Source organism: Meles meles, chromosome 12 (genome assembly GCF_922984935.1).
Source record: "Meles meles chromosome 12, mMelMel3.1 paternal haplotype, whole genome shotgun sequence".
Classification (NCBI taxonomy): domain Eukaryota; kingdom Metazoa; phylum Chordata; class Mammalia; order Carnivora; family Mustelidae; genus Meles; species Meles meles.
The window spans coordinates 35,887,796-35,915,294 of record NC_060077.1 but is presented as its reverse complement, the minus strand read 5'-3'; the positions used below and the strand labels follow the sequence as shown (position 1 = coordinate 35,915,294).

The 27,499-nt window shown below is 40.8% G+C and overlaps 1 protein-coding gene across 5 annotated transcripts in view; it reads right to left on the bottom strand.

The window, feature by feature from the left end:
• The window catches only part of PIEZO2 (piezo type mechanosensitive ion channel component 2), a 456,862-nt gene that overhangs the window by 32,498 nt on the left and 396,865 nt on the right, over positions 1–27,499 (bottom strand). For 4 of the 5 annotated variants that reach the window (XM_046025845.1, XM_046025846.1, XM_046025849.1 and 1 more), the window contains 6 exons: positions 22,141–22,255; positions 16,611–16,670; positions 13,113–13,279; positions 11,953–12,119; positions 2,188–2,601; positions 1,605–1,863 (listed from right to left, as the gene is read on the bottom strand). In XM_046025845.1, coding sequence (XP_045881801.1) covers positions 1,605–1,863; positions 2,188–2,601; positions 11,953–12,119; positions 13,113–13,279; positions 16,611–16,670; positions 22,141–22,255 — 1,182 coding nt within the window. Of the gene's footprint in view, positions 1–1,604; positions 1,864–2,187; positions 2,602–5,162; positions 5,331–11,952; positions 12,120–13,112; positions 13,280–16,610; positions 16,671–22,140; positions 22,256–27,499 lie in introns of all 5 variants that reach the window. The other variant, XM_046025850.1, reaches the window with a different exon arrangement.

Genomic DNA, 27,499 nt, shown 5'->3' with positions numbered 1-27,499 from the left:
TGCCATGATAGCCTCCCCCCGTACCCACTAAGCTGCATGAGGCACAGTATCCCTCGTTTTTTGTATACTCTAATGCAGTTTTGTGTCATATTATAGGGCAGTTCTTTGTTTACAACATATATTTGCCACATTGGTCTGTGAGCCATTGAGAAACAGAAAACAACTTAAAAAAAAACTTATTGTCCTTTTCTCATGCTTAGCACAGTTCTAGGATTTTGGCACATAGTCTAAGTTGTAGAGTGAATTAATACCAACTTAATTTTCTACTTCCTCACTCCTCGGTGTGATGGAGAAAATGGAGAATCCAGTCTAACTTAATAAAGAAGATTTTATTTTATGATGAAAGCTACATATAATTAGCTCTTGTTCCCTTTTCTAAGTTCTTAGTACCTGCTCTTCTTCCACTTCTAGGTTAGAAACTCCCTCACTCAGAGGTGTTAGAGAGAACAGACCCATTCCCCAATGGGGAGTCATTTATGTCCCAGATCACAAAGTGATGTAGTGGAAGTAATACTTAAAAGCGATTATTTTGACAAGAGTGTGATGGACAGCCTACTTAAAATAATAGATATAAATTTGCTTTTCCATCTTTTACTTTTATAAGCATTTAAATGTATTTAAATAATTATTATGGAAAAGAGATACATGATAGTTTAAACTGATGCTTTTGAGATGATTTACAAATAACTTTGTTTCATTTTATTGAACTACCTATAAACCAACACAATTTCTAGAATCTAAATGTACATCCATCTTGAGTTCTTTCCTTTAAGAAGCAATTACAGTATCATCGTTAGCAAAAACTTTCTCTTAGGAGCCAAGTAAGAAAATCAGTCTTCTTCACAGAACCCAGAACACAAAGAACTACAATAACCCAAGGCACAAAGTCTATCGAGTCTCCCATTTTATTCCCAGTTTTATTGTTGTTATGGGAATTTGTGATCTTCTATGTATTTAATGGGGGAAGGATCGAAAAGCAGGTTTAGACAATTGGGAAGACTGTCTCCTGTCCCTTCACATTTGATGGAAATAAGGTATCTTACCCTTGTGTCATTCAGATTTTTAGGTAGGTGCTTATATGGCTTTGTGTTTAGGCATGTGGATACTGGCTTTTAGGCTTAAAAATGGGAAATATACCTGTTGCACCAAATATACCAAATATACGTGTTATACCAAATGTACCTGTTGTACCAAACTATATTCACAATGATTACTGTATTGTATAATTCAGTGTCCATTCACTGGACATCCACCAGCACCAGGCACCATGCTTAATTCTGCATAACACATTATCTCAGTGGCTAATATCACAGGATGCATGAGAAGATTTCAAAAGCCTACCCCACCCTTTGCCAGCTGGGTAACTCTGGTGAATTATTTAATCTCACTAAAGCTGCTTCCTTCTCTGTTAAATGGAATGACCGTAGCACCTATCTTGTGTGAGGTGTGTAATGTGAAAAGATACACAATTGCTAGCATTATAATTGCGTGCCTATCTAAGAGCATCCATCTAGCTGAATGTCCTATTTAAACTGTCCTGGAGACAGGGCAGACAAGAGTGAGTGCCAGAAGTGATTTCCAGGAAGGTTTCACCCCATGCTTACCTCTGTGTAGACAATGGCCATCATCCAGAATCGTCTACTGGGTCTGGGAACAGACAGCATGGCCCAGAGGAAGATCAGAATGGGGAGCACAAGGGTGATCATGGAGGCAGAGACCATGTGGTTGAGTATGATCACAAAATAGCACACCATTTCTGAGCGGGCCACAAGAGTGTTGTACATGGCGTAGAATAACAGCAAGAACCGGGGCTGGCCAACATAGAACTTCTCGGACTCTTCAAGCTCTTCATCATGGAACATCCTATTAAAATAAACAACATCATATGACATGGGTCTTCATGTCTCCAAATTACTGATTTCCACATTGCATGATCCCTCCCGAACGATCTGCCTTCCCATGTTCCCCAGATTTCCGGTGGAATCAACCTAATAGCCTATTACAGAAAGACGTGTGCACAAGTGTCTACTCTGGGTGGCTTTTGCTAGTTCTATCGTTCTACGATGGAAGCACCCAACCCCGGGTCTGCATGCTTGATCCTCTAGGTGGACGGTTTTCCATGAGAGTTTCTCTATCTCCAAGCTATCTCCAAGCACAGTGGGTGGAGAAACCCTCGCAGTCTCTTACTTGTTCAGGAGCAGCTCGCTGGCCGTCAGCTCATGAGTCAGGGGTGGTAAGATGCTAGATTCCAGCCTGTCCGAGCGGCTGTCGTCGGGGCTCACGGCCATGTGGCTCTGGCCTGCAGAGTCATCCCGGGAGCTGAAGGACAGGCGCTCGAAGCTGACCGCCTTGCTGTAGGACGGTGGGGCCTCCACATCCCCGTCTTCGGTGGAGTACTGTGGCAGCTCTGCGTCCGGGGTGAGGCCGACTTCTGAGGTCTCCGACACCTCAGAGGCCTCCTCTGGCCCTATGTCCGCTGTGGCCTCCCTTCCCTGGTCGGCGTCTCCGGCTGCCGCCTCATCATCCTGCTCAGCCTCCACCTCTGCTATGGTCTCCGTGGTCCCCTGGCGCGAGTACAACATGGTGCACTGCGTGGGCTCGCTGTCCAGAGAGAGGGACGGCACACACCCGGTCTTAGTATCCTCCGGACTCTCAAGACACCTTCTCAGCGCTCCCCAATAAAAACATTAAGAGAAAATTAAATACCCCATCTCCCCACCCCCCACCCCAAGGCTGCATTCCACCTGCTTTATTCCTTCAGGATATCCCAGTCTGGTCCGCAGAGCCTGCAGACTGCAGGCTCTTAAATGCAAAAGCCAACAGGGCTCACACATCATCGTCGAAAACCTGAGCAAGTCCCATGACATGGCTCCTCAGTTGCTAAACCCACCTATGCACAGAGGTTGTCTGAATTGGGTCAGGACTCACAGCCACGGGTTCAGGTGTTTATTTCCAAATCAAGACAGAGTTAGCATAGCACACCTAGCATTCTATTAAAGGAGGTGCCCATGGAACAGGAAGCCTTGCCAGCCTGGGTCTGTGGGTGTTGGTGGGGAGGTACTCTACTCTCAGTTCCACACAACAGGTCCACCCCTACCCATAAGGGGAGATAGGAACGATAAAACATTGGCTAAATTGAACAACGGCATTCTTTATGGAAAAAAGTGGCATTCTTGTTGAATATCTGTTCCTCCTCCCTATTTTCCCATCCTTTGCCTTTTTCTTACTAGTGCTTATCACATTTGACTGACGTTGCAACATCTCTCCAGCTCCCAGCCATCCCACACTGGGTTCCTTGCCTGACACATGAAAACACCCCTATTTTCTTCTCCCCAATACTGTGGACCCTTAACCCTTCTCCCTTTGAACTGTTGGCTTCAACCCAGGGTGTACTCCTGCTCTGGCCACCTCCCCTCCCCCAAAGACTTCAGTTTATTTTCTTCTACCTGTTCCCCCAGGAGTATTCATTCTCTCTAAGCTTCCCTACATAGCTTCATCTTCTGTTTTTGGCAACCTGTCCATCTCCCTTGTACCTCTCATTCTTTAGTCCTTGATCTCCTCACTTTCTCTGTCAAGTCCCTGCTAGAGACTTTGGAAATGAAAATACAGCAGCCACACCAGGGAAATTCATGGCCTGCCTATTTTTATTGTCCACCCCAGCCCACCAAAGGGGTGAAGGGCAAAGATATTCTGGAGTTGTGAATCTGGTGGATGTAGAGCCACACGTATTAGACTATGAAATTGTACTGTTATTTGAATGGCATATCATGAGCCGCTAGGGTCCACAAACACTGAGATGCTCAAATACACAGATTGTACCCATTTTTCTTGTCATAAACACCAGTATAGACATGAAAGTGAGTGGAGGATGTATGGATGGGTAGATGGATGGATGGATGACCAGACCTTGGCAGAGCCCTTTGTGACATCCCGAGACTGAAGGACATTTGTGTGAGCCCTTGGTGCCCACTCATGTGTTTAATGTTCCCAGGACCTTGGCCTTCAGTATGGATACCACATAGAAAGAAATCTCTTAGAATGTCAAGACAAACTGGATTTTTTTTCTAGGACTTACCTCCATTAAACAGCCTCCTAGGAAGATCATGAAATTGATCACCCAAGACAGTTTTCAGAGCAGTAGAGCCAACCCCACATCAAGTCTAACTTCCAATTGGACTCCAACCAATTATCAACATGCTTTTTATGGTTTTGGATCAGGTCTTGCCCTAAGGGTTTCAGCAAGTCCTGGGACCTTTAAGACTCAACCAAGTGGAGTAGAATAGCATGGGCCTGCCAGGGGACACCTTAAACGGCCAAGGCATTCCCATCAATGCCAGGCTCCAGCATACTGCAGCACTGTATTAAGATATACAGGTGCCAACAAAAATAAGTTAACACCCCTCTGATTTACCACTATGTACAGTCAAAATTGGAATTTGTCTTGGACTGGGTTATTTTGGTGTCAGGATGAACATAATATAGCTGATGTTTCTGTGCTTCCATGGGCCATTCTAAAAGGCAATTCCAGAAAGAACTTTTGGACCATATATACATAATTACATTTCTGAATTATTATGCTTTTATGGTAGGATCTAATGAGACAACTCAAGCCCAAAGCAATACAAGTTACTGTCTACAAAGTTGATCTATTCTACTGCATCATAATATTCTTGTCTAAAACCAATGGCAAAATATATTGTAACTTTTACAGAATTATTATTAACAATGAAAATGGACTACAGATGGCATAATTTTTTTTTTTCTATTGCAGGTATCTTTCCTGACACATTTCCCCCCATGAGGACTGCCTACATGAGCTCTCAATCAAGGAGGAAGCATGCTTATTTCTTTAAAAATGAAAAGTGCAAAATACTTACAAAATGGAGGACAATGTTTATGATAGGGATTTTTAAGAAACTCCTAACAGACAAAAACTGAAGAGCGGTTAGTTTCAGAGAATGCCGTCCTGGGACTGAGCAGTTATGTCCCAGAATGAGGGGCGGTGATGCTTTGGTGAGTCATGCAAATTCTTAACATAAAAGTTAAAAACAAACAAACAAACAAACAAAAAACAAACACACATCACAAGAACTTATATTTGCAATGACACGAAAGGGAACAAGTGAGAAAATTCTGGAACAAAGCATGCACGAGTTAAGCACCTTGATGCTAAACTGCCACTGTCAGCTGATGAGGAGGACATATCCATGCTGAACATTTTACGAAGCCTAGGTCGAGCACGCTCACTTGTTTTAGGAACAGTTTCTGGTCCATCTAAATCATCAAGGGTAGACTGCCTTGAGAACAGCATGGTTGCTTCGGTGTAGCAGCTAGCAGCGCAAACAGTCACAGAGACACAGGGTTAAACACCAGTGGTACATCAGTTTACACACGGATCAGTCGACCAGTACACTGCCATGCAGCAAACCACATGTGACGCCAATAGTGCTGACGCCGAGCACCACAGCGGGGCTCACGGAAGGGAGGTCCGGAGGGTCCCGTTTGGCCCCACTATAAGACACAGCGGTTCTCGATTGGTCAAAATGTATGGGCGGGGTGGTAAGTCATGAAAGGTCCCCTCTCCGGGTGGGGCGGGGAACGGGAATAATGACAAGTCCCAACATGCCTTGCGCAGAGCAGAATTCACACTGTATAACTTTGTAACTGAGCTTTTGCTGTTTTCATTAAAGAAGATATGTTTTATTTGGAGCTCCCCATCCTGAGTTCCTTGAAAGCATTTTGTAACCCAATTGCGGAAGCAGAAATATCTGCCCATGTAAAATGTATACAGAACACTTCAATGTTTTAAAAATAGGTCTCCAACAATGAGAGAGGGAAGCTCAGAAATAACCACACGGAACTGAATTGTCCACCCCGTTTTCTGAGTGGTATTCAGTTAAGCCAAACTAGATGCCTTGCGTGGAGAAAGAGATGCTGGTTTGATATGCAACCGGATATAAACCAACATCCGAGGAAAAAAAAGAAAGAAAGAAAATGGTACAAAGAAAATAACAGAGGAAGTCTAGCGATGGCAGGGTCATTTTGTCTGTTAACTTCTCATTTTGCCTAATGATTTTTTTTTTCTTCTGGATCATGTTTTGGGTCTTGGCAGATGTCACTAGGGCGAGAACCCACTGGCTAAAATCCTCATGATGTCCCCACAGAGCAACCATGGGGGAGGGAATGGTGGCAGATTCAGGCCTGAGGACTGCGTGAGCTACGAGAGGAGAAGAAGCAGACAGAGTTACCACGTAGGCATCATCTCAGTGCTGATGTAGAGTTAACCCAAAGGGGGACACGCACCTCAAAGACCTCTGAAGAAGGCTACTGGAATAAGAATCGCCCAGCCTGAGCACCAGTGGCTGACCCAGGGGAATGGGTCTTTGTGATCCAGGATGGCTGATTTTCTGGCTGAACATCGTCGTCATGGGGGCAGACTAGGCCTGCGGGGCACCCGGCCTGCACACACCCAGGTGTGCCCAGCCAGTGACTGGAAGGCAGAACGGAAACCATGCAGGAAGTAACAACCTCCAGGCCTAGCAGGTGAGCAACCAAATGGTCTCTAATGAAGACATAGAGACTGATTTTTAAGAAAGGCCCTAACTCCTTTAGGATTTGATGTTGTCAAATCCTTGACAGAATGAGGCGATGAGGAAAAGGCAAAGCGGAAACGCAATGGCCAAGCACAGGGTGCCCTGGGCTTGGGTCCCTCCTTACACTAATGTTAACTGGCCATTGGCATTTAGATAAATTGTCCTCTCTAAGATCTCAAAAAAATTTTTTTTGAGAATCAGAAGAGGTTTTAATATGATGAAAATAACTGCAGATATAATTATTTATTTGATGAAGTAGTTTCCGTAGAAATTGTTGACCTCATGTTTATAGACCTATTAATATTTAACTTGTTCTTTCATTTGTAAGACAGGGGATCTGGACCTTGGAACTTCTGTATTTAATTTCCTATTTTTAGAGCTGCACTCCTATGGCCTTTTAGGTGTTTGCAGGCAAAAAGATACCGTGTACCCTTCCCTGTGGCCCTGCTCAGATTTTTTGCATGGGAACCACTGTTGTAATCCTGAAGCGTGACTCATCTTGTTAATGCCTGCGTCCGCTGTGGCAGCAGCTGACCCTCACACCCCACACCGTCCCACTGAGTTGGGTTATGTGGAATGTGATCAGTTTGTGGCCCAGTCCAGGGCAGTTTTAAAAGAAAAAGGGAAGAGGAGTTTTCTGATAACAGGCCCAGGTGACATGCCTGAAGGGACAGTTGTGGTCCGCTCACTGATCAGCCTGCCCTTCGAGCCACCCCAGGGCACACAGCAGCCTCTTAGGTGACATGTTTCAAGGGATAAACACTCCCCCCATATCTAGGAATGCTCCTTAGACTGTCATCTAATGTTTCTTGCACAATATAAAATAATTTATTTTGGGGGAAAGTAGATGATATCCGATTTCATAAAACAACCATTAAGACAAGTGCTATTTTACAGCCGGATTTAAAGGAAAGAGTGCTTTTTGCAATAAGTCAAAGGGAATATAAAGGCATTTGTTAGACTCTCATCCCATCTGCAGTATGCCCAAAGGTAAAATGGGTGACAGGGATGCCAGGTGGGGTCGGGGGCGGGGCCACACCGAGCATGCGCAGCTGCACTGGGGGAATGGTACGAGACCCTCGCTGATGACATAGGTGTCCCCACTTCTTGGAAAGCTTCCTGCCTTTCTAGAAATCAGGTGGCTTCCAGTAGACTTTTCATGTAGACAGATACTGTCTACCGATTTGATAGCTTCCTAAAGCAAAAAATTAGAAGTGGAGCTCAGCCATTAAGAAAAGGGCCAGTGTGGGGGCGCCTGGGTGGCTCAGTGGGTTAAAGCCTCTGTCTTCGGCCCAGGTCATGATCCCAGGGTCCTGTGATTGAGCCCCACATCGGGCTCTCTCCTCCGCGGGGAGCCTGCTTCCTCCTCTCTCTCTCTGCCTGCCTCTCTGCCTACTTATGATCTCTGTCAAATAAATAAATAAAATCTTTAAAAAAAAAAGGGCAAGTGTGTTAACTCATTTATTAACAACAAAACAAACCCTCTTGTATCTCCCCTTTCTTTAGGTTGAAATAAAAAGTAAAAGATACATTAGGAACTAATTTTAAAGGTACTGGTTTTCTACTAGTAAATTCTTTGATTGATTGACCACTTCTAAATTTGGGAGATAATTTTAGTAGTTTTTGTTCAAAAACAATCAATAGGTTTAAATAACTCTTACCTCATGGTTTTTGATTATGGGTACAGTTTTATATTTGCAATCTTGGGTCTGATTTGAAGGCAGTTACTTGATTTTATTTGATCAGTCTTATTCCTTTTTTAATCCCTCTTAGGTTATGATTTATAACATTAAGCTAATTTCTTAGCGGGGCATGTTGACAGTTGTTATGCAGTTAAAAGTTACTAATACAGGAGTCAATTATGTTCATATTATGGACAACTTCTTTTCTTTTTTTTAAAGATTTTTTTTTTTTTAACTGTGTTTATTTGACAGAGAGAGACACAGCAAGAGAGAGAACACAGGGAGAGTTGGAGAGCGAGAAGCAAGCTTCCCACGGAGCAGGGAGCCCAATGCTGGGCTTGATACCAGGACTCTGGGATCATGACCTGAGCCGAGGGCAGACCTTAACGATTGAGCAACCCAGGTGATCCTGGACAACTTATTTTCAATTCACTCTCTAATACTCTCTTTCATTTGATTCTGAGTTTGGTTCTTGAGCAGCTATTCTTAAGCCTGGTCAGGAGACCTGTAACACCCTTGAAAATTTATGGGAAAAACTGGTATTTATTTGCACTTTTTTTCCCTTTGGGGGATAGTATATCTCAGCATTTTTCTCATCTTACCATTCTCCACCTTTTTTTTTTTTTCCCCCAAAACCAGTTGTTTGGTCATGAATAGGTTATAAAGTGGGTGGATCTGGAAACTCTATGATCCCCTCTGTGGACTCTCATTCACCCGTGTAACTAGGAAACAGCATCTGCCAGCATCTTGAATATTGACTACATTCAGACAATTTTTTTTTTCATTCAGACAAATCTTGTCTTCCCCTGCCTCTGCCAACACAATTGTACATTTTTGTAAACATGCTCATGCAGTCTTTATTTATTTTTAAGGGAAAAGCTACCATGAAGTATCTTGGTAGAACGTGGATAAAAATGGATTTTCAGTTTTTGCATAAAAATGAATCAAAGAGAAAATAATTCTGTTTAAATTACTGATCTATATAGAGAAAATTGTTGCAACAAGAACAATTTTAAGAAATTTGGCAGCTTCCAAATGGGATGGTTATTTATGGTTTGCAAAAAATAAAAATAAAACATAAACCATAATGATTTTTTGTTTCAATGTAGTCTGCCCAAGGAGAATGAAGCTCCTCTTTCAAAAACACAGATTGTGGGGTATTTTCAGGAAGGCACACAAGGGGGCGCTGTCTGTCAAGCAAGGGACATGACGCTAAATTTTCACTTTGTAACTTTGCTATTACTAATGGTTGTTTAAATTACTGATTAAGAAATGTGGGGGCGGGACGCCTGGGTGACTCAGTGGGTTAAAGCCTCTGCCTTGGGCTCAGGTCATGATCCCAGGATGGAGCCCGGCGTTGGGCTCTTTGTTCAGCAGGGAGCCTGCTTCTGCCTGTCTCTCTGCCTGCCTCTCTGCCTACTTGTGATCTCTGTCTGTCAAATAAATAAATAAAATCTTAAAAAAAAAAAAAAAAAGAAATTTGGGTATGTTTGGGTGGAGAGATAATGAGAAGCTTTTATTAGCATGCCCACTGTTGTAACAATCGCTTATTTTATTCTAGAAATTTAAAGTATCTTGAACAGGATCTCAGTTAGCAAATAAATGTTTTGACCTTGAAAGTCTTGAGAGTTTCTGGCCTCATGTCTCTTCTCACAGAAATCTACAATAGCTGAAATATATCTGTTTCTTTGGAACTGACAAGTGCGCAAAGATTATTCCCAAATTAGAGCAAAAATAATGCCTTTTATTATCCCTCAAAGGACTTCAAAAGAATTGCTACCTATTTGGGGGGAGGGGCAGAGGGTAGGAAGGGATATATCCAAGCAGAATTTCATCTGTACAAAAGTCACATTTAAATCAATATATAAACACATATGTTTTTTCATAAATAAAAAATGAGGTTTTGGCATACATTCTGTTTTAAACCTCAATTTTTTGCTTAATGCAGTGAACATCTTTCCATATCAATAAATATAGATTTGCATTAATAGGTAAATTATTGGGGAGCAAGACAACAGGCACAATTGAAGCAGCTCAAATATAGCAATTCAGCAGCAGTGAAACACAGCTCTTCAAGGTAAACCTTTTTTTTCACCCACCCCTCCCCATTCAGATTGCAGTTTCAACTTGGGGTTATATATTTGGGATTTGGTATCAATAAAATTGTCTCAGCTCCCTTCCCTCTCTTGTCCTGTAATATATTCGTTATTTGTGGAGGATGATATTCCTCCAGGCCTCTGAGGCCCTGCACAGTGTCCGACGTGGGACTGGAGACCATACTGCCGACCATCCAGGACCTTCTACGACAGCAGGCATGCAGGACGTGTCTGCCACCCTTCCCACGGCAGGAGTCCCAACTCGGGGTTCCATGGATAATCCTACCAGTGGGTCTTTCTTCCCAGACTCGAACTACTTAGAGATGATATACCTTTATGTGTCTTATCTCAAAATCGAGTTCAGGGCCTGGTCTGGAATAGGTGCTTTTAAACTCCTTTGATGAAAGCAACGAATGTCCTTGGTGATAATGCTCCTGACCTATGAAGATGTACACAACGTGTGATTCATGTAGTCTAGCTAATCATCCTAGGCCTGCCGGCCTCCTCCAAAGACAGGACTTCTGCTTCAACTCAGAAGCTAGCTCTGTGCAATCCCCAGCAGCTATCTAGAACGCTGAGGCAGAGAATGGGGAGTCTCTACCCAGATAGGTGGTAAGAAAGACAGGTCAGTTCTCAAAGTTGGCCTCAGTGCAGAGGAGGCCACTCGAGGCAGCACACCATGGTGGGTGAGATCCTGGACTCTGAGCTGAACCACGAGGTTTGGGATGCTGGCTCCCTTTTATAGTACCTCCTAGCTGTGTGGCTCTGGGTATGTTAGGTAACCTCTCTGTAACTGAACTTCGAATTTTGCAAAATGGGGATGATAACATGAATCCTATAAGGTCGTGGAAGGATACAGTGAGGTAACCCATACATAGTGGGTCGTTCTGGCCCGTGACTAGTGCAGGGTCCCTGTAGTGAGATCGTGCACGTGATCACAGAAATCAGGGAGGATGGAAGCAGACAAAATTGCCTCTTAAATTTTGATTATGGATCACAAAGTAACAATTCTGAAAGGAGAAAGATCAAAGATAGCAACAGATGGAAGAAGATTCCAGTACAGAAAATACTCTGTGGGGCAACATTTTTTTCAGAGGAATCAAAGATGGCGGCCCTTGACACAAATACTCATTTTGTGATCAGGAAGGCTCGTTCTTACTTGCCTCTGGCTTGGAAGTCTCTGCCCTGTGCCCATGAGTCATACTGGTATTTCTAATATGGTCTACTTTTCTTTTCTTTCTTTCTTCTTCTTTTTTTTTTTTTAAAGCACAACATGGGGCTCAAACTCACAGCCCTGAGATGGAGACTCGTGGTGAGATCAAGAGTCAGATGCTTAACCGGCTGAGTCACCCAGGCAACCCTCTTATAGCTTATTAATGATACCTGATTTTTTTCTGGCTCAGTCAAGGGGAGGACAGTGTTCCTTTCGCTTTGTTGCACACAGGGAGGTCGCCTGAATGGGGCGGGGATCCATGAATGTTTTTGATTAACTTTCACCTCACACACCCATTGCTCATCTTGCTGAAGCCCGGCTCTTTCAGCTTGGTCAAAAGCAAACCCACCGTTTAGAACGTGAAGTACCTGGAGATGCTGTCATGGGAATCTAAGCTATCCATCCTGTGGGCTGTCTGTGCAGCAGAAGCGGCGCCAGCACGGTCATCTATGGTGTCCAGTCCAGACTCCCTGGAGAGGTTCATGATGTGGTTCTGGTAGTACATGTGGACACTCTCCCGCGTGGGGACGTTGCCCTGTGGAGGGGAGACATCGCCACAGTTCTTACTTGTCTGTTCAGCCCCCTGGCGCTTCTCAATACCAAGAACTCTTGGTCAACACGCCCACCTTGCGCAAAGATGGAAACAAAGCTAGTCAAGGTGGGCATTGATGTTAACTCATTGCATTAGTGGCCCCTGATATCACTGGGGAAGGCTCACAAGAAATCCCTTCTTGGTTATGGGTGAAGCTAGTCAAAAGGCACAAACTTCCAGCTATAAAATACATAAGTCCCGGGGGTGTCACGGACAGCACGGTGACTGTACTGCATACTTGGAAGTTTCTAAGAGGCTAGAACTTACTAGTTCCCATCACAAGCAAAAAAAAATTGGAACAATGTGTGGTGATGGATGTTAAGTAGACCAACTGTGATCGTTTTGGAATATATGCAAATATCGAATCATTGTATTGTACACCTGAAAGTAGTATGTTACATTGTCAATTACATCTCAATAAAAATAAAATAAAAACTAGTAAAAATCAAATCCTTTCTTATATGTAGGTAATTTGGCTAAGTGATAGTAACTTTTTCAGAAACAAACTAGTAATTTTAATACTATCTATAAACTGTATGTGCCTATATTTTGCTGCTCTGCATATATCTTGATTTTTCCCCCTGAGAAGTTTCAGATCAAACTTCCCAGACTAAACAACATAATCCTTTCTGAGACAGCAGAGTCAGTGCACCTGCAAACTGGTGAGGGGAGGGAACATAGTGAATAAACTGGCCATTGTCCCAGAACTGTGTGTGCACGTGCGTGTGTACGTGTGTGTGCGTACAGTGTCTGATTATTTTAATTCTGAGCAATGGAACAGATTTAAATATACAGAAAAACAGAGAGGTTATATAAAGGCTGTCCAGAAGACAGACTGTAGATTTTGTGTTATCCTTTTTGGAGCTCTGGACATTGACTTTTAAAAATCTTTATAATGAGGGAAGAAGCAAAAAGAATTGTGCTCACAAGTGTTACCTTTTTAATTTCTCTGGTCAGCATACATCTCTCAATTCTCAGAACTGTAGATATATCAATATGTTCCCTTGAAATGGAGTTAAGCCAAGTCGTGAAACTATCCACTGTTGCCAGAAACAGAACCCAGGTGAATTTCAAAATGTTAAATATCCTCTTGATGATATTATCTAGGAAGAAGAAAAGCAACAAGGTTTCAAAGGAGCAAAATGCCCAAATCAGCTGTTTTGCTGTTGTGTAACACAGCGATCTCTTACCAAGGACAGACCTGGTTTCAGACCTGCATACCCAATACGGAGTGATGCCCGTGATGCTCAGCGTGATGGGGATGGGGGTGGGAGGTGTGGAGGAGGACAGGCAGTATAGGAAGCTATGGCTGGGTCTTTCTACACATGCACTGGCAGCATCAAAACCAAACTGGGATAGAATTTTTATCCTGTGCTCAAAATATCAGTCAGAATAGGTCCACATACAGAACACAGGTTTGGTGAAGAGTAAGGTTGCATTCAAAGTTATTTCTGTTGTTGACACAGGGATAGAAGCTATCCAGGAAACCGGATCCTTTAATGCTTTTTCTAGAAATTTCTTCTTTTCTTAAGGAATGACTATTTTTGGAAACAATTCTATTGATTCAGTGAGACTTTTGATGCTTGGCAGCTGCTGTTCAATTCAATCACCTGCCACCTATTCTGTCAAGAGCTTAGTAGGGGTACCAGAAGTATACTGATACTACGAATTAGCTTCAACATTCCTATTTCGTTCTACTGAGCTGGGCCCACACAGAATTCTGCACATGAGATCGATCCTGTCCAAACCAACAGATGCTGTGAGATTCCTGATGTTCTCGGGTTGTCTTTCCTCTCTGCAGCTGTGATGTGGGGAGCCGGGCCAAGCTGCCTAGCATGATAAGCTCAGCTCAGATTGCCACCGTCTGTGACACCCTCTGGGTGCAGGCACACGTGCCTGTCTTGTGCCCTCAGGGAATTCCACAAGAGCTCTCTGATCACTGTTAAGGTTGGAGGAGGTTCCCTGGCTATGACCTAACTTATTTTAGATAAGAATCAAAATCAAATAGGGAAGATGGTGTCTTAACTATCTGTCTGACATCACCATTCCCAGAAGCCAATGGTTTCTCAGCTGGTATCCAAGGAACCACTCAAGCCACCAAATTTTGATCCATGTGAATTTTTTAATTCGGCATTTAAAACATTTTGTCTTATTAGCGATTTCAAACATCGACTGCAGTAAAATGACTCCTTAGTGAACACCATAATGAATTAAAAACTGCCTTAGTGTTTATCAACAAAACCCTTAAACATCACCAGCAGCACCACTAAGAAAAACAACTGGTATCCCTCACCCTTTCCTCCAACCAAAAGATGCCAGGCTGACTCTGAATTTAATTTTGTAATAGGGGAAAAAAGAAGTTATTTATGAATCGTGTTGCCCAGGAGGAAGGCAGAATTTCTCTCGGGGAAAGGTTTGCTCTTTTCAAAAGGAGAAACATCGAAGGGAGCTTAAATCTATGGACAGTGTGGCCTCAGGACAGAGTCCAGGTGGGCAAGGTAGAGACAAAGAAGAGTTGAACAGTTCTACCTACTGAAGGAACAGGAATCTTGGAGCTGCCAGCTGGTACCTGGGGAAGAAAGCGGGAATGATCTAATGAGCCGGGCCCCAGAGGCACTAGCTGGGGATAAACCCACTGAGGCAGGAATAGTGATCACTGACTTTCCCTCCGACGTTGTTGCCTGTCTCTGCCATCACTGCCCCCCCACTCCACCCCGCTATCCCCCAAAGCCTCTGTAAAATGCCGTCACACCTAACAGTCTTCCATGAGGCATACTTTAGGAAGTAAGGCAATGAGGTATCTTCTGCTGAGCAAAGCTCAGGAAGGGACCAGCTGCTACATGAAGCCAAATGGAGAGAGGTCGTGCAGATTCCACAGAAGAGCTATTCTGAGCCAGAGGTAGCCAGGGGACCTCTATGGGTCTTGCCCCTCCCCCAACCCATTTTGGGTTTAATCTGAGCCAGGTGTGAATTTCCCACAATGCTTCCGATGGACTCTCCAGCTGCATTGTGTAAACATAAAAAGAAAGTCTGAGCCCTGGAGGCTGAAGGACTTGGGGGCGGGGATCACACCTATTAATAAACTTTAGCAGCATCTCCCATTTTGGACAATTTATTTATTTACTTTGTCATATTCACAATGATCGCCTGCGGTGGTGATGAGACGTGATTATGTCCCGGTTTTGCCGAGCCTGGTCCTGATGGTAAGACTAAACTTGCCAGGATGGAGAAATGGATAACACATACTTTCTTAACTCACGTGATCACAAACTAATAGGAGATGTGGCCATTTTCATTTTTATTTATTTGTTAGCCAGAGAGGCAGTAAGGCCCACAGTGGCGAAGGGCACATACTTGAGTTCAAATCCCAATTCTACCCCTTAGTGGTTGTGTAGACTTGGAAAAGTTACCTCATCTTTCTCTGCTTCAGTTTCTTATCTGTTAAATGAGGGAGAGGGTTTTTGAGGGAAACAGTGAGGATGCCTAAAGCTCTTGGGAAAGCGCCTGGTAGAGATGTGTCATCTAAAGTGTTAGCTACTATTACTGCAGGTAGCTTCGCAGCAAGAATAGAACACCTGGCTCCACATATGCGTGAGTCCAATATTCTGGAAGTGGGGGTTCAGGCAAAGACGGTTAGACAGCCTTGGGGAAGTCTCATTTGGGGCCAGCAGATGGCATCCTTGGAAGTATCTGTGTCCATAGCAAGAGTGCCTGATAATCTTGGCTGCTATAAATAGCGCACAAAGGTGTTCTAACCCTATGACATTGAGGAAATGGCATGTTTATGGAATTACAGAGACATTTAAGTTCATCTCATTTGAAAGCTTTTTTTTTGCCCTTTTTTTTTTTCCTTCATGGAAAAATCTTCCTCTGAGTCACATCTAGGTGAAGCCCAAATGACACCATGACTGAGGTAGGGTTAGAAGACAGGGATTCGGTCCTTACTCTGTCACTTAGTAACTACAGAGTCCTGAGCAAGCTCACTGGGGATAGATGTTCCCTTTGTCAAGTGAGGGCTTTGACCTACGCTTCTAGAGAAACTCTCATTTCCCCCACTGTACTTACCTCTCATTTAAATCCTTCTTTTTATGTCCTTTAAAATTAATTGGCAATATTTTTTGTGCTTTTATTTTGGTGGCTTCCATGGGACATTTATAATTTACTCCCCCAAATCCCCTTTCACAAATGGCTGGGGAAGATAAATGACAAACGGAATCTAATTCAACATTTAATCCAACAGTTTAAGTGTCAGATCTATTTTAAGGAGTCCACTTTGAAACGTCACTAGAGATGAGATTTCAAGGGACACTTGATTATTTAGTCAAAGTCCAGAAACAGTATTTGATGAATTATTTTTAGGCAGCCTTCCGTGATATATCTTCTGGGAAAGCAACATTTTCAAATTTCCCCCAGCTCATATTTGTCTTTGGTTACCTGGTCCATCAGATTTCTTTTTGATTGGTTCCTGCTCTCGTTCTTCCCACTCCACAGGACCTGCCAAGTGTGTTCAACAAACATGAGTTAGATCCTTTTTGGGTAGATTAAACATCAACACTACACTTCTGGGATAAAAGGAATTCTGTAATTAAATCTAGAATATTCTGCCTAATATAAGAGTTCTCAGGGAAAAGTTGCAAGAACTCATAGCTCTCAGATTCTGCTTACTCCGGAGTAAGAATCACTTTTAACTGGGAATGAGTGAACTATGGTGTATTGGCTAAATCCTGCCAGCTTCCTATTGTTAAATGGCCTCTGAGTTCAGAACAGTTTTTATATTTTTGATAATTGAAAAAAAATCTTAAAAAAGAGCAAGAATCTGGCATGTGAAAATGACACGAAATTCAGATTTTAATGAACAGAGCTACACCCATTTGTTTACATATTGTCTGTGGCTACTCCCCCCCCGCCCACCCCCCCCCCATCCTGGCAGAGACTCATGGCCTGCAAAACTCAAACATTGACTATCTGGCCCATTACAGAAAGAGTATGTTGACTCCTGACACATACCGTGACATTATAATTTTGAATACCTAGAGGTAATGTTACATATTTTAGTGTGTCACTCCATAGAATGGTATTATGGGACCCCATTTTATTTTTTAGCCTCTTATTTCAGGCTAAAGATGTCAGATCTAGCAAATGGAAATATGGGACCCTCAGTTAACTTTGAATTTACAAAAAACAATCATTTTTTTTTCTTAGTTTAATTCCCATACAATATGTCCACATTACGCTTAGGCTAAAAAATTATTTGCTGTTTTTCTAAAAACTCCAACTATCACTGGGCCCTAGGTATTTATCTGGTAGTACTAAGACCATTCGTGAACTGACTTCAATGAAGCTTTCCAAACTTACTTTCCACCATTCTGTTTTCCATCGCATCTTCTCTTTACCAACTAAGCTGACCTGCTCTTTAATTTTCATACACAACCTTTCTTCTGCCAGAATGTCAGACTCTACTAAAATACTTTTTCATGAAGTACTTTATTCCTTTATACTCTTGGCTATAAGTTGTCCTTTCTCCTTCTGGTCCCACACTATTTTATCTATGCTTATTTTTTAAAGATTTTATTTATTTATTTGACAGAGAGAGAGATCACAAGTTGACAGAGAGGCAGGCAGAGAGAGAGGAGGAAGCAGGCTCCCTGCGGAGCAGAGAGCCCGATGCGGGGCTCGATCCCAGGACCCTGAGATCATGACCCGAGCTGAAGGCAGCAGCTTAATCCACTGAGCCACCCAGGCGCCCCCTATGCTTATTTTTTAAATGGAACTCTGCAGTTTCTATATCATTAGGGATTTTCCCCCCTATACTTGTGTTCCCCATTTGTCAAGATAGAAAGCTTTGGAGTCAGGATGCCTGACTAATTCCAGACCCATCTAGATGGTTGTGTGACCTCAGGCCAGTTCTTTCCCTCTCTGGTACTTCATTTCCTCATCTGTAGTGCAGGAAGAATAAAATGTCCTGGACTGTTAGAAGGATCAAATGAGTTACAGCCTACAAGGTACTTAGAGCAGCACCTGGCATTTCGGAAGGCTGGAATCCACTTGCTTCATCTGTCTGGAAGTAATCTGGAAGGGACGAGCCCTCTACCAAAGAAGTGGCTAAATAAATATTAAAGGAATGAATAAACATCTGTTTTCATCCCAATACCTTTTAATTATTGCTGTCCTTGATCTGAGGTAAACATCTGCACGTGAAATCATCTTCACGAAACAGAGCAATGAGATATTTGCAAGATGACTGAAAACACATTTTTAGAGCTGAGCAGATAATTTTGTGAGAAGGCATGTCTGAGGATAGCAAATACAAGTTGGCAGGGGGAGAAAAGTGTATAGTGAGGGGGAATTTGCAACACTAAACAGTAAAACTAACTCGATACCCACTGGATTTAAAAATAGATGACACTGGCCCAGGCTAGACAGTAGGATAATGGATCAGAGTCCAGAGTCCAGGAACAGACCAAAGAATAAATGACTGAATATCGACAAAAGTAGCATTTAAATTCGCTAGAAAAAAGGAGAAAAATTTAATAAACAGGGATAACATAATCGCCTATCTATGTAAAAGCAAACAAACTAGATCTCTATTTCACAGAACAATAAAAATGCAGAATGTAAATAAAATTGGGAGGAAATAAGGGAAAATAATATCTGGGGGAAAGACTTTCTTAAGCAACATGGAAACCCTGAAATTGCAAAAAAAAATCGAGACCTCTTTGATATCAGAAAAAATTAAAAATTGCTTAGATAACATATACCAAAAACTAAATAAAAAGATAAGTAGTGGATGTGTAAAAAATACTTGTAACACGTGAGAAAAGGTTAATATTCTTAATATATAGATGTTTCCTTAATCAATAAGGACAAACAACCCAATAGAATGATATTATGGAAAATGATATAAATGTTTAAATCTCAGATTTGGAAGTACAGAATACCTGAAAATAGGAAATAAAATATGCTCAGTTTCATTAGTTAGGAAAATTCAAATGAAAATAAAAGCCATTTGTCATCCCTATGAAAGACAAACGATAAAAAAAAATAATATTCTGTAGGATAAGACTACAAGGAAATGGACGCTCCTGTATCTTATATGTAGGGCTGTATATTTCTAAAACCTCTTGGGAAAATATATATTAAAGTAAAAAATGTCACATCCCTTTAGTCAGAAGTCCCACTTTTGATCTATTCTGTGGAAAGTCTGCGCTCTTCCTGGCTTTTTGCTATGCGTTTAAATACACACACATATATGTATGTATGACTATGTGCATTTTTGTGCGAGGCTATCTATGATAGCATTGTTCATTATGGCAAAAATTTGGAAGCAAACTTAATGTCCATTAGTGATGGGATAGTTGAATAAATTATGCATATCCATATTGTAGACGATTCTGCAGCCATTAAAAAAGGATGATATAGTTTTATAAATACTTAATTGGAGAAATGTTCGTGTCCCACTGCTAATGAACATACCAGAGGGATCTGTAGAGCATGAACTCATTTTCGAAAATAAACAAAGGAATTGGTGCCTGCACACACCTACATCACAGACCAGTAAGAAGTGGACATGAGTACCACACATAGTGAGGACTTGGCCCTTGCGGGGATGGGTTTCCACAGCAGATTATCAAATCTACCTCTTGACTCTTTGACTTGAGTCAAAGAATCTTGACTCATTGGCTGTGTCTTCATTTTGTCTTTTGAACCAATAAAGTAGAATAAATTAAAGCTACCAGGAGATAGAAGGGAGCAGAATGGTCAAAGAGGAGAAAGAGTTTGTAGTTAGAATTCCATGAGTAATTATGCTTCCTTTTCTGTGACTTTTGAAGACACTTTAATTTCATAAAAAAACTGTGTCTATTTCCTTTGTAAAGAATCAAAATATAACACATAAGCCCAAAGCTCCCTAAAATCATAGCACTTAATCTCAGTCTGTCCACCGAAGAGACTCCTCTCCTACTCTTCCCCCAGAAGTAACCACTGTTATTAATTGCTAAGTATTCTTCCTGATCTTTCTCTTGCATTTATACACATTATATGCATCCATTAAAAATGTAAAACACTGTCTTGAGGAACTCTGTTGGCTTCCGTTGTTTCGCAAATGGTTTTATAATGTGCATGCCATTTGCAACATAATACTTTTTATTTAACAATATGTCAAATTCAAAGTACTATTGATCCTTGAACAACACAGGTCTGAACCATGCAGGTTCACTTATATGAGGGTTATTTTTTTTATAAATACAGTTCAGTTCTGCAAATATATTTTGTCTTCCTTATGATTTTCTTGATAGCACTTTCTTTTCTCTAGCTTATTATTTGAATATAGTATATAATGCATATAACATACAAAATATGTATCAATCGACTATTTATGTTATCAGTAGGCTTCTGGTCAATAGTAGCCTATTAGTAGTTAAGTTTTTGGGGAGTCAAAAGTTATACAAGAGTTTTGACTGTGTGCAGGTCAGTGCCCAAATCCCCACATTGTTCCAGGATCAACTATAGTACATCTCATTTTTTAACTACTGAATAGAATTCTAAGTTTTTGTTATTAAATAATACTTGATAAATACTTGTAGATACAGGTCTTGTGCACATATGCAAATATTGCTTCACGTTAAGCCACGCCTCTAGAAGTGGGACTTCATTTAACATTTAACATTTGAATATTTAACATTTGAATATTTAACATTTGAATATTTAACTGTACATCTAACATTTAAAAAATATTTTATTATTTTTTTAAGATTTTTAAAGATTTTTATTTATTCTTCAGGAGAGAGAGTGAGAGAGCACAAGCAGGGGGAGCACCTGGAAGAGGGAGAGGGAGAAGCAGACTCCCCACTGAGCAGGGAGCCCAACATGGGGCTTGAACCCAGGACCCTGGGATCAGGACCTGAGCAGAAGGGAGACGCTTAACCAACTGAGCCACCCAGGCGCCCCCAACATTTTGATAGATATCCACACATTGCTCTCCAAAGTGGATACACTACTCCACTACACCATTTATCGTGTTGTATGGGTTGTAACTCATACAAACACTTATCTTCCCACCAACTCCAAACAGATATTAACAAATGTTCGGGTTTTTGCCAATCTGATAAGTAAAACACACAAACAAACAAGGAAAACAGGATGTCAAACTGTTGGTTGTGTTTCTTACATTAATAGTGAAGCTGGGCTCCTTTTGTCTACTTCTGTTTCTTGATTTATGAATTATTTTTCATATCTATTCATCTATTGGGTTGAGCTTTTCTTTTACTGCTCTTTAGGAGTTCTTAGTATATCCAGAATACTAATCTTTAGTCTGATATATATATATATATATATATATATATATATATATATATATACACATATATATATATATGCAATGAAAATATTCTTTTCTGAGTGCCCCACTTTCACTTTCACTTTGCTTTTGGTGTATAGTTGTAGCTTGGAATTTTTCCTATCTTTGGAAAAGTGTTCCCATTGTATGTTTTCAAATGTAATGTTGAAGATGGCATTGGTAGTTATGTTCCATTTTTGGCTCCTGATACTGATAGTGTGTTTTTCCTTTTCTTCTTAATAAAATTTCCAAAAGTTTATCCACTTTATTAGTTTTTTCTAAGAACTGCTTTTCACTTAATGATAGATCTTGTCCTGTTATTTCTTTTCTGTGACTCAACATCTGCTTAAAAAATTAATTTTTTCCTTCTACTTTCTTTGGATTGATTTTGCTTCTCTCCCTCTTCTCATTTTGCTTCTCTCCCTCTTCTCTCCCTTTCTCATTTATATTCACTTAAATTCATGTTTGTACTTATTCCAAAGGTCTGACATGAGCAATGATGGGCAAGCAGAACTGTGTGTACTCCTTAGCATATGAGAATGATGTTCCTCCAAAGCTTCTGTCCTGCTGTAGCCCAAGGCCACAGAAACAGAGAGTGCTGGCTGGACCCTGCATTTACACAACACTTACCCTCCCCAGATCCTTTTCTCCTTCTTTTCTGTTCTTCTCTTGCAGACCTTTTTTTCTCTTTGCGTCTCTGTCGGAGTGCGGTTTTAGGGTCAGTGATCCAGGCTTGATAAACAAACTGAAGGGGGAAAGTTCGATTATTTTCTGGCTTATTCATAATTTGAATGAAAAGAAAAGGGACCAACACCAAGCTTCCTGACTTTGGTCATATATATATCTATATATAGATATAGATATAGAGATACATACACACACATATATTTCTTGGTCATATATATATATATATATATATATATATATATATATATACACACACACACACACACACTTTTTTTTTCTCCCAGAGCAAACTAAATCTGCTCCCATCTCCCTCTATCCTGAGTTGACCTGTGTTCTTTCCATTATCATGAAATGAAATATGAAAACAGACATTGGAGGAAGATATTTCTTCTAGTTTCACAATCCTGAGATACTTTGGGTAACCACCATTCCTCCCAAGTCCCCATGCACCACCACCACTTGTGAGAATTACTGATTCTTTGTATTACACATGACAGGAATAAGCTGGGCACCTTGCTAAGTGTCACTGGAGTAGTTTTCTCCCCTTGCAAATAAACTTTAAAGAAAAAACAATACATCTTTTGCTCATTTACTTTGGGAAGATAGCTTTGCACATTTGATACTCGCCCTTGTGAAAAACAGCTACGACCAACAACTTGGGAAAGGGTTTTGTAGATTGATTAGTATTTGGAGAGGAAAAAATAATGTGATAGTAAGGTTAAAGAATTATTCCAGAATGTTATGGAAGGAAAACTGTGGTGCTTTTGGTTGCCTTTTGTCATTTTTATTCAAGACCTGAAAATGGTTACATTAATATAACAAAACCAATAACCACCATACAGCAACTTTCAACAGCCCTTCCACCAACAGTCTCCCAAGTCATGCAGAAGGAACCGAAAGAAAACCTTGATACACAAAGTCAGCCATATGTAATCATGAAGCCAAGCAGACATGCTCCTCATGCACCCAAACACACCTGGGTCTCAGGGAAGCTGGGTTTTCTACTACGATGCTAAAGTTAAAGGAATGTTTTGTGGGGTCACTTTGTAAACCCAGACACTTCACTGTATTCTATATTATTTTCAGATTTCTGAAATCTTTCAAAAACACAGTGTAAGCAAACCACTGGCATGGTGATGTCAGTCAAAATAAAAGGGGATCCAACTTTTCAATGTACAGAAATATAAAAGTCATAGTGACTAAGGAAGAATATTTCTTTTTTCTCACCGTAGAAATCTGAATCTATGGGCAATTAACACGAATGGAACATCTGTATTATTTCTGAAAAATAAGCCTGGAAGGCAAAAAATAATCCTATTTTATGCCAAAATGTTTTTTGAGAAAAGAGAAAATGAACTGACTCTAGAAGAAGGACCAAATGAAGGAATTTACGGTAGATGTGTACTAAGCATGCTAACTGGGAACTCCATCAAGAATATCTTTGCCAAGTGTGTAAATTACCTTGCTTATTAAACCTGCCACCTACCAAAAAAAAATAACTTTGAGATTTAGTACATTAATACGCAAACTTGCTTCAGAAAAATATTGATTCTTTTACAAAAATCTGAACCGCTAAACACAAGAAATTTTCAGGTTTAAGAGCAACATCTGATGACAAGTTCTTTAAAGAAAGAGTTATGAAAATATTGCTTTTAAATAATGCCAGAATCCCCAAAATGGAAAATTAAAAAGTAACTCAGGATCTGTGAATGTATTAGGTGTTTAAGTTGGAGGAGTGCTTTTGTTCTGGAGGAAAATGGAGAGGGAGAGTGAGAAGGAGGGAAGATAAGGGGCATTTAGGACAGAACTGCAGAACTCTTGAAGACGGGTGAGTGCCATTATTAAAAGGAAACTCCTGGTTCTACCTATGATCCCTAAATGATTAAGCCCATCAGTGCTTTCTCACTGAGATGAGAATTTACATAATTCAGACAAGGGGAAACAAGAGAGGGGGAGAAAATCTTATGCGGAGTTCCTATTTGTAGGTAAACTATCTTACTGTTGATGTTTGGAATTACAAACTCTGTATAGTGCCAGGAATATTTGACAGAAGCTCAGTCTGACTGTTTCAGGAAATGATGGTAACAAAGTAGGAGGAATGATCCCACTTCTGAGTCAAGAAATAGGAGTTTTTTCTTACTGGAACTTCTCAGTTCTCACATTGTAACTATAACCACCATCCAAGTTCATGGGTGTACACACCACTAACCAAGTGAAAGAAAATACCTGAAAATGTCCATAAATGACCTTTGGTTTCTTCAAATTGCCACCATTAGTCTGTATCCTTAAGATAAGATAACTAATGTTAAATTTTATTTATTTATTAACTTCATCTTAAGTTTTATCTTAAGTCTGGTCATGTGATTTTATCTTAAGTTTTATCATATATTTTGGGGGAAATGAGGCTCACCTTACTGAAAATGTACTATGCAAAAAACATTTAATTTTTTAAAAAGGATAGAACTTTATGGAAATGGAGGGAGATTTTTCACTGAAATTGATAAAATTTAATACACTGTCCTTTAATTCATGTGTGACCCAGGATTTTATGTTGTCTGTAAGAAGTTTTTTGGTTTGTTTTTTAAATTATATATATATATACATATATATATATATACACCAAAGAAGTATATACATATATGTGTATATATACACATACTTCTTTGTATATATATGTATATGCATACATACATATACACACATATATGTATATATTCATATACACATATATGTATATATTCTTTCCTTTTTTTTTTTTTTTTTTTAGAAAGGGAGTTGGTGGGGGGCATGGGGTAGAGGGAAAGGGACAGAGAGAATCTTAAGCAAGCTCCATGTCCAGTGTGGAGTCCGATGTGGGGCTTGATCTCACAACCCTGAGATCATGACCTGAGCCTGAGCCAAAGTCAAGAGTCAGAGGCTTAACCGATGCATGCAGGTGCTCCTTTGTTTTTATTTTTAAAGTAAGATGGAGGATAATTTTGTTATAATCTTTCATGTAAGTTCTTAAATATGAATGGAGAGACTTGCATGGTAGTCATAAAAGTGAAAAGAAAAAGAATCCCAAGGCAGTGAACACATTGAATATTAAACTAACAATCAGAATCCCAGCATTTTAAAAATGGGAGGAACCTGGAAGTTTAGAATCCCCGGCCCCACCCAAGATGGACCAGCAGCTACCTCTCCTCTGGGCGCTCAAGAGAAACACAGAATTACAAGTGCCGTGGGCAGGACCTGCTTTCTTTCTTTCTTTTTCTTTTTTTAAAGAGTTTATTTATTTATTTGACACACAGAGAGAGAAATCACAAGTAGGCAGAGAGGCAGGCAGAGAAGAAGGGGGAAGCAGGTTCTCTGTTGAGAAGAGAACCCCATGCGGGACTTGATCCCAGGACCCCGAGATCATGACCTGAGCTGAAGGCAGAGGCTTAGCCCACTGAGCCACCCAGGTGCCCCAGGACCTGCTTTCTTTACATCACCTGCATTTAAATAAGATCCCAGGTGAAATGGGAAAAGTGCTGGTCTCCCTCACTGTCCAAACATCTGGTTAACATCTGAGCATAAAGACCTAAGAATTTAAATGCCTGCCCCAGATTATATCCACAGAACCTGCTTTCTATAAGGTACATGAATAGGAGTTCACTATTTATGATTTTCAGTAAGGAGTGACTAGAGCATGGGCAGCTGGATAATTTCTGTTGTGCGTTGGCTAAATTGACCAACAGCATTCTCACATTTTATTCTGCACTCTCTGGGGTGACGTGGGAGTGAGAAGCCACACAGACCTGAGGTGACAGTCCAGCCTTGGCAGGGGTTGAACTAAATTCAGAAGAGTAAATGGAAGACGATACCCAATTTAGGCAAGATGGAGCCTTGAAAAGGAAGCCAACAAGGAGATGGAGCAAAATGAGTCTTTTATCAGGCTCGTTCATAATTTTACCAGCTTTCTGAGAAGAATAATCACACATTTTACACATCACGACTGATGCATGCAACCAGATGTGACCTTTTTAAAACTGAGACGTGACTTAGGCAGAACCACAAGAGGGGCAGAGTAAACGTGTATCTGCATTTTCTCGCTCTATGTTTCGACAGGCTCTGGTATCAGCTGAAGAACGAGGATCAAATAATAGGAAATGTGGCTTCTTGAAACTCTACTTGGAAAGATTTGCCTACAATTGTAAGTTCTCATACTTCCTCCATTGTATGATCTATAGAACAGGGAAAATGCAGATGTAGGGCAACAGGGAATCTGCTTGTCTAAAGTTCTACGGAGCGGAGGGTCACACACCACACGTCAGTGAAACGTCAAATACCTTTGCAGCTCTGATTAAATACTGAAGAATAGTTTTGGGAAGTTTAATGACAGACTTTGGCAAGGCTAAAATGGCCGACGCAAACTTCCCAATAGCTCTCTACAAAGAAGGACAAAGCAAGAGTGATTAGTAGAAAAACACCAATGACTAATAACTTAATACATGATGTCAGTATGAGTTCGTCTCTACAATTACATCGACTAGGTTAAAACGTGCCCATCCCTGAAGCTAGAATCAAATGTGCTCTGCTCAGAGGTTAGGAATAAGGAAAAAAGTCGTTGCATGTAATCCGTAAACATGGCGAGGGTGACCATGTTCTCTCCTTTGCTGAATGAGGAGTGATGGTTGTAAGAAAAATCATTAGAGTAAAAATAAATGAGTCATTAGTATTTGACAAGCCAGCTTCACACATGCACACAGACGCCGTCTTCAAGACATAAATTCGGGTAGCGATGGGGCCAGTGAGAAAGCGTCAGAGCAGGGTGTCTCCACAAATAATTTAGTTCTTTAATTTCATTGGGAATACAGTAGCTGATGTAACCCTCCAGTTTGAGAAGACCTGCCCAGCAAAGGAGCCATGACCTTTTCATGGACACATCATGAGGCTTGATGGATATCATCCTACATGTCTTGCGGTATAATAACTGAGAAATAAGAGTCCTAACACATGACTCCTTCATAAAAGAAATATATATCAAACTTTCACCCTGCATGTAGCTCTACTGACCAGCCCTCATCTTTAACAAACATAGATTAGACATTCCCTGGATACACCATACTGGGCTGTTAAGCTATGTAACTAAGAATGATCTGGCAGTTTCTGAAAAAGAAAGACAGTTAAGCTGAAAAAAAAAAAACAAAACAGAACTGTGCTAGCTATTTCCAGGATTTCAATCAATTCTCAAACCTTTGGCAACACAAATGAAATCAAATCTCAAGATATTTAAATGACCATTTGTGCCAAAGAAAGCAAGTGCTTCATTCTTATGATC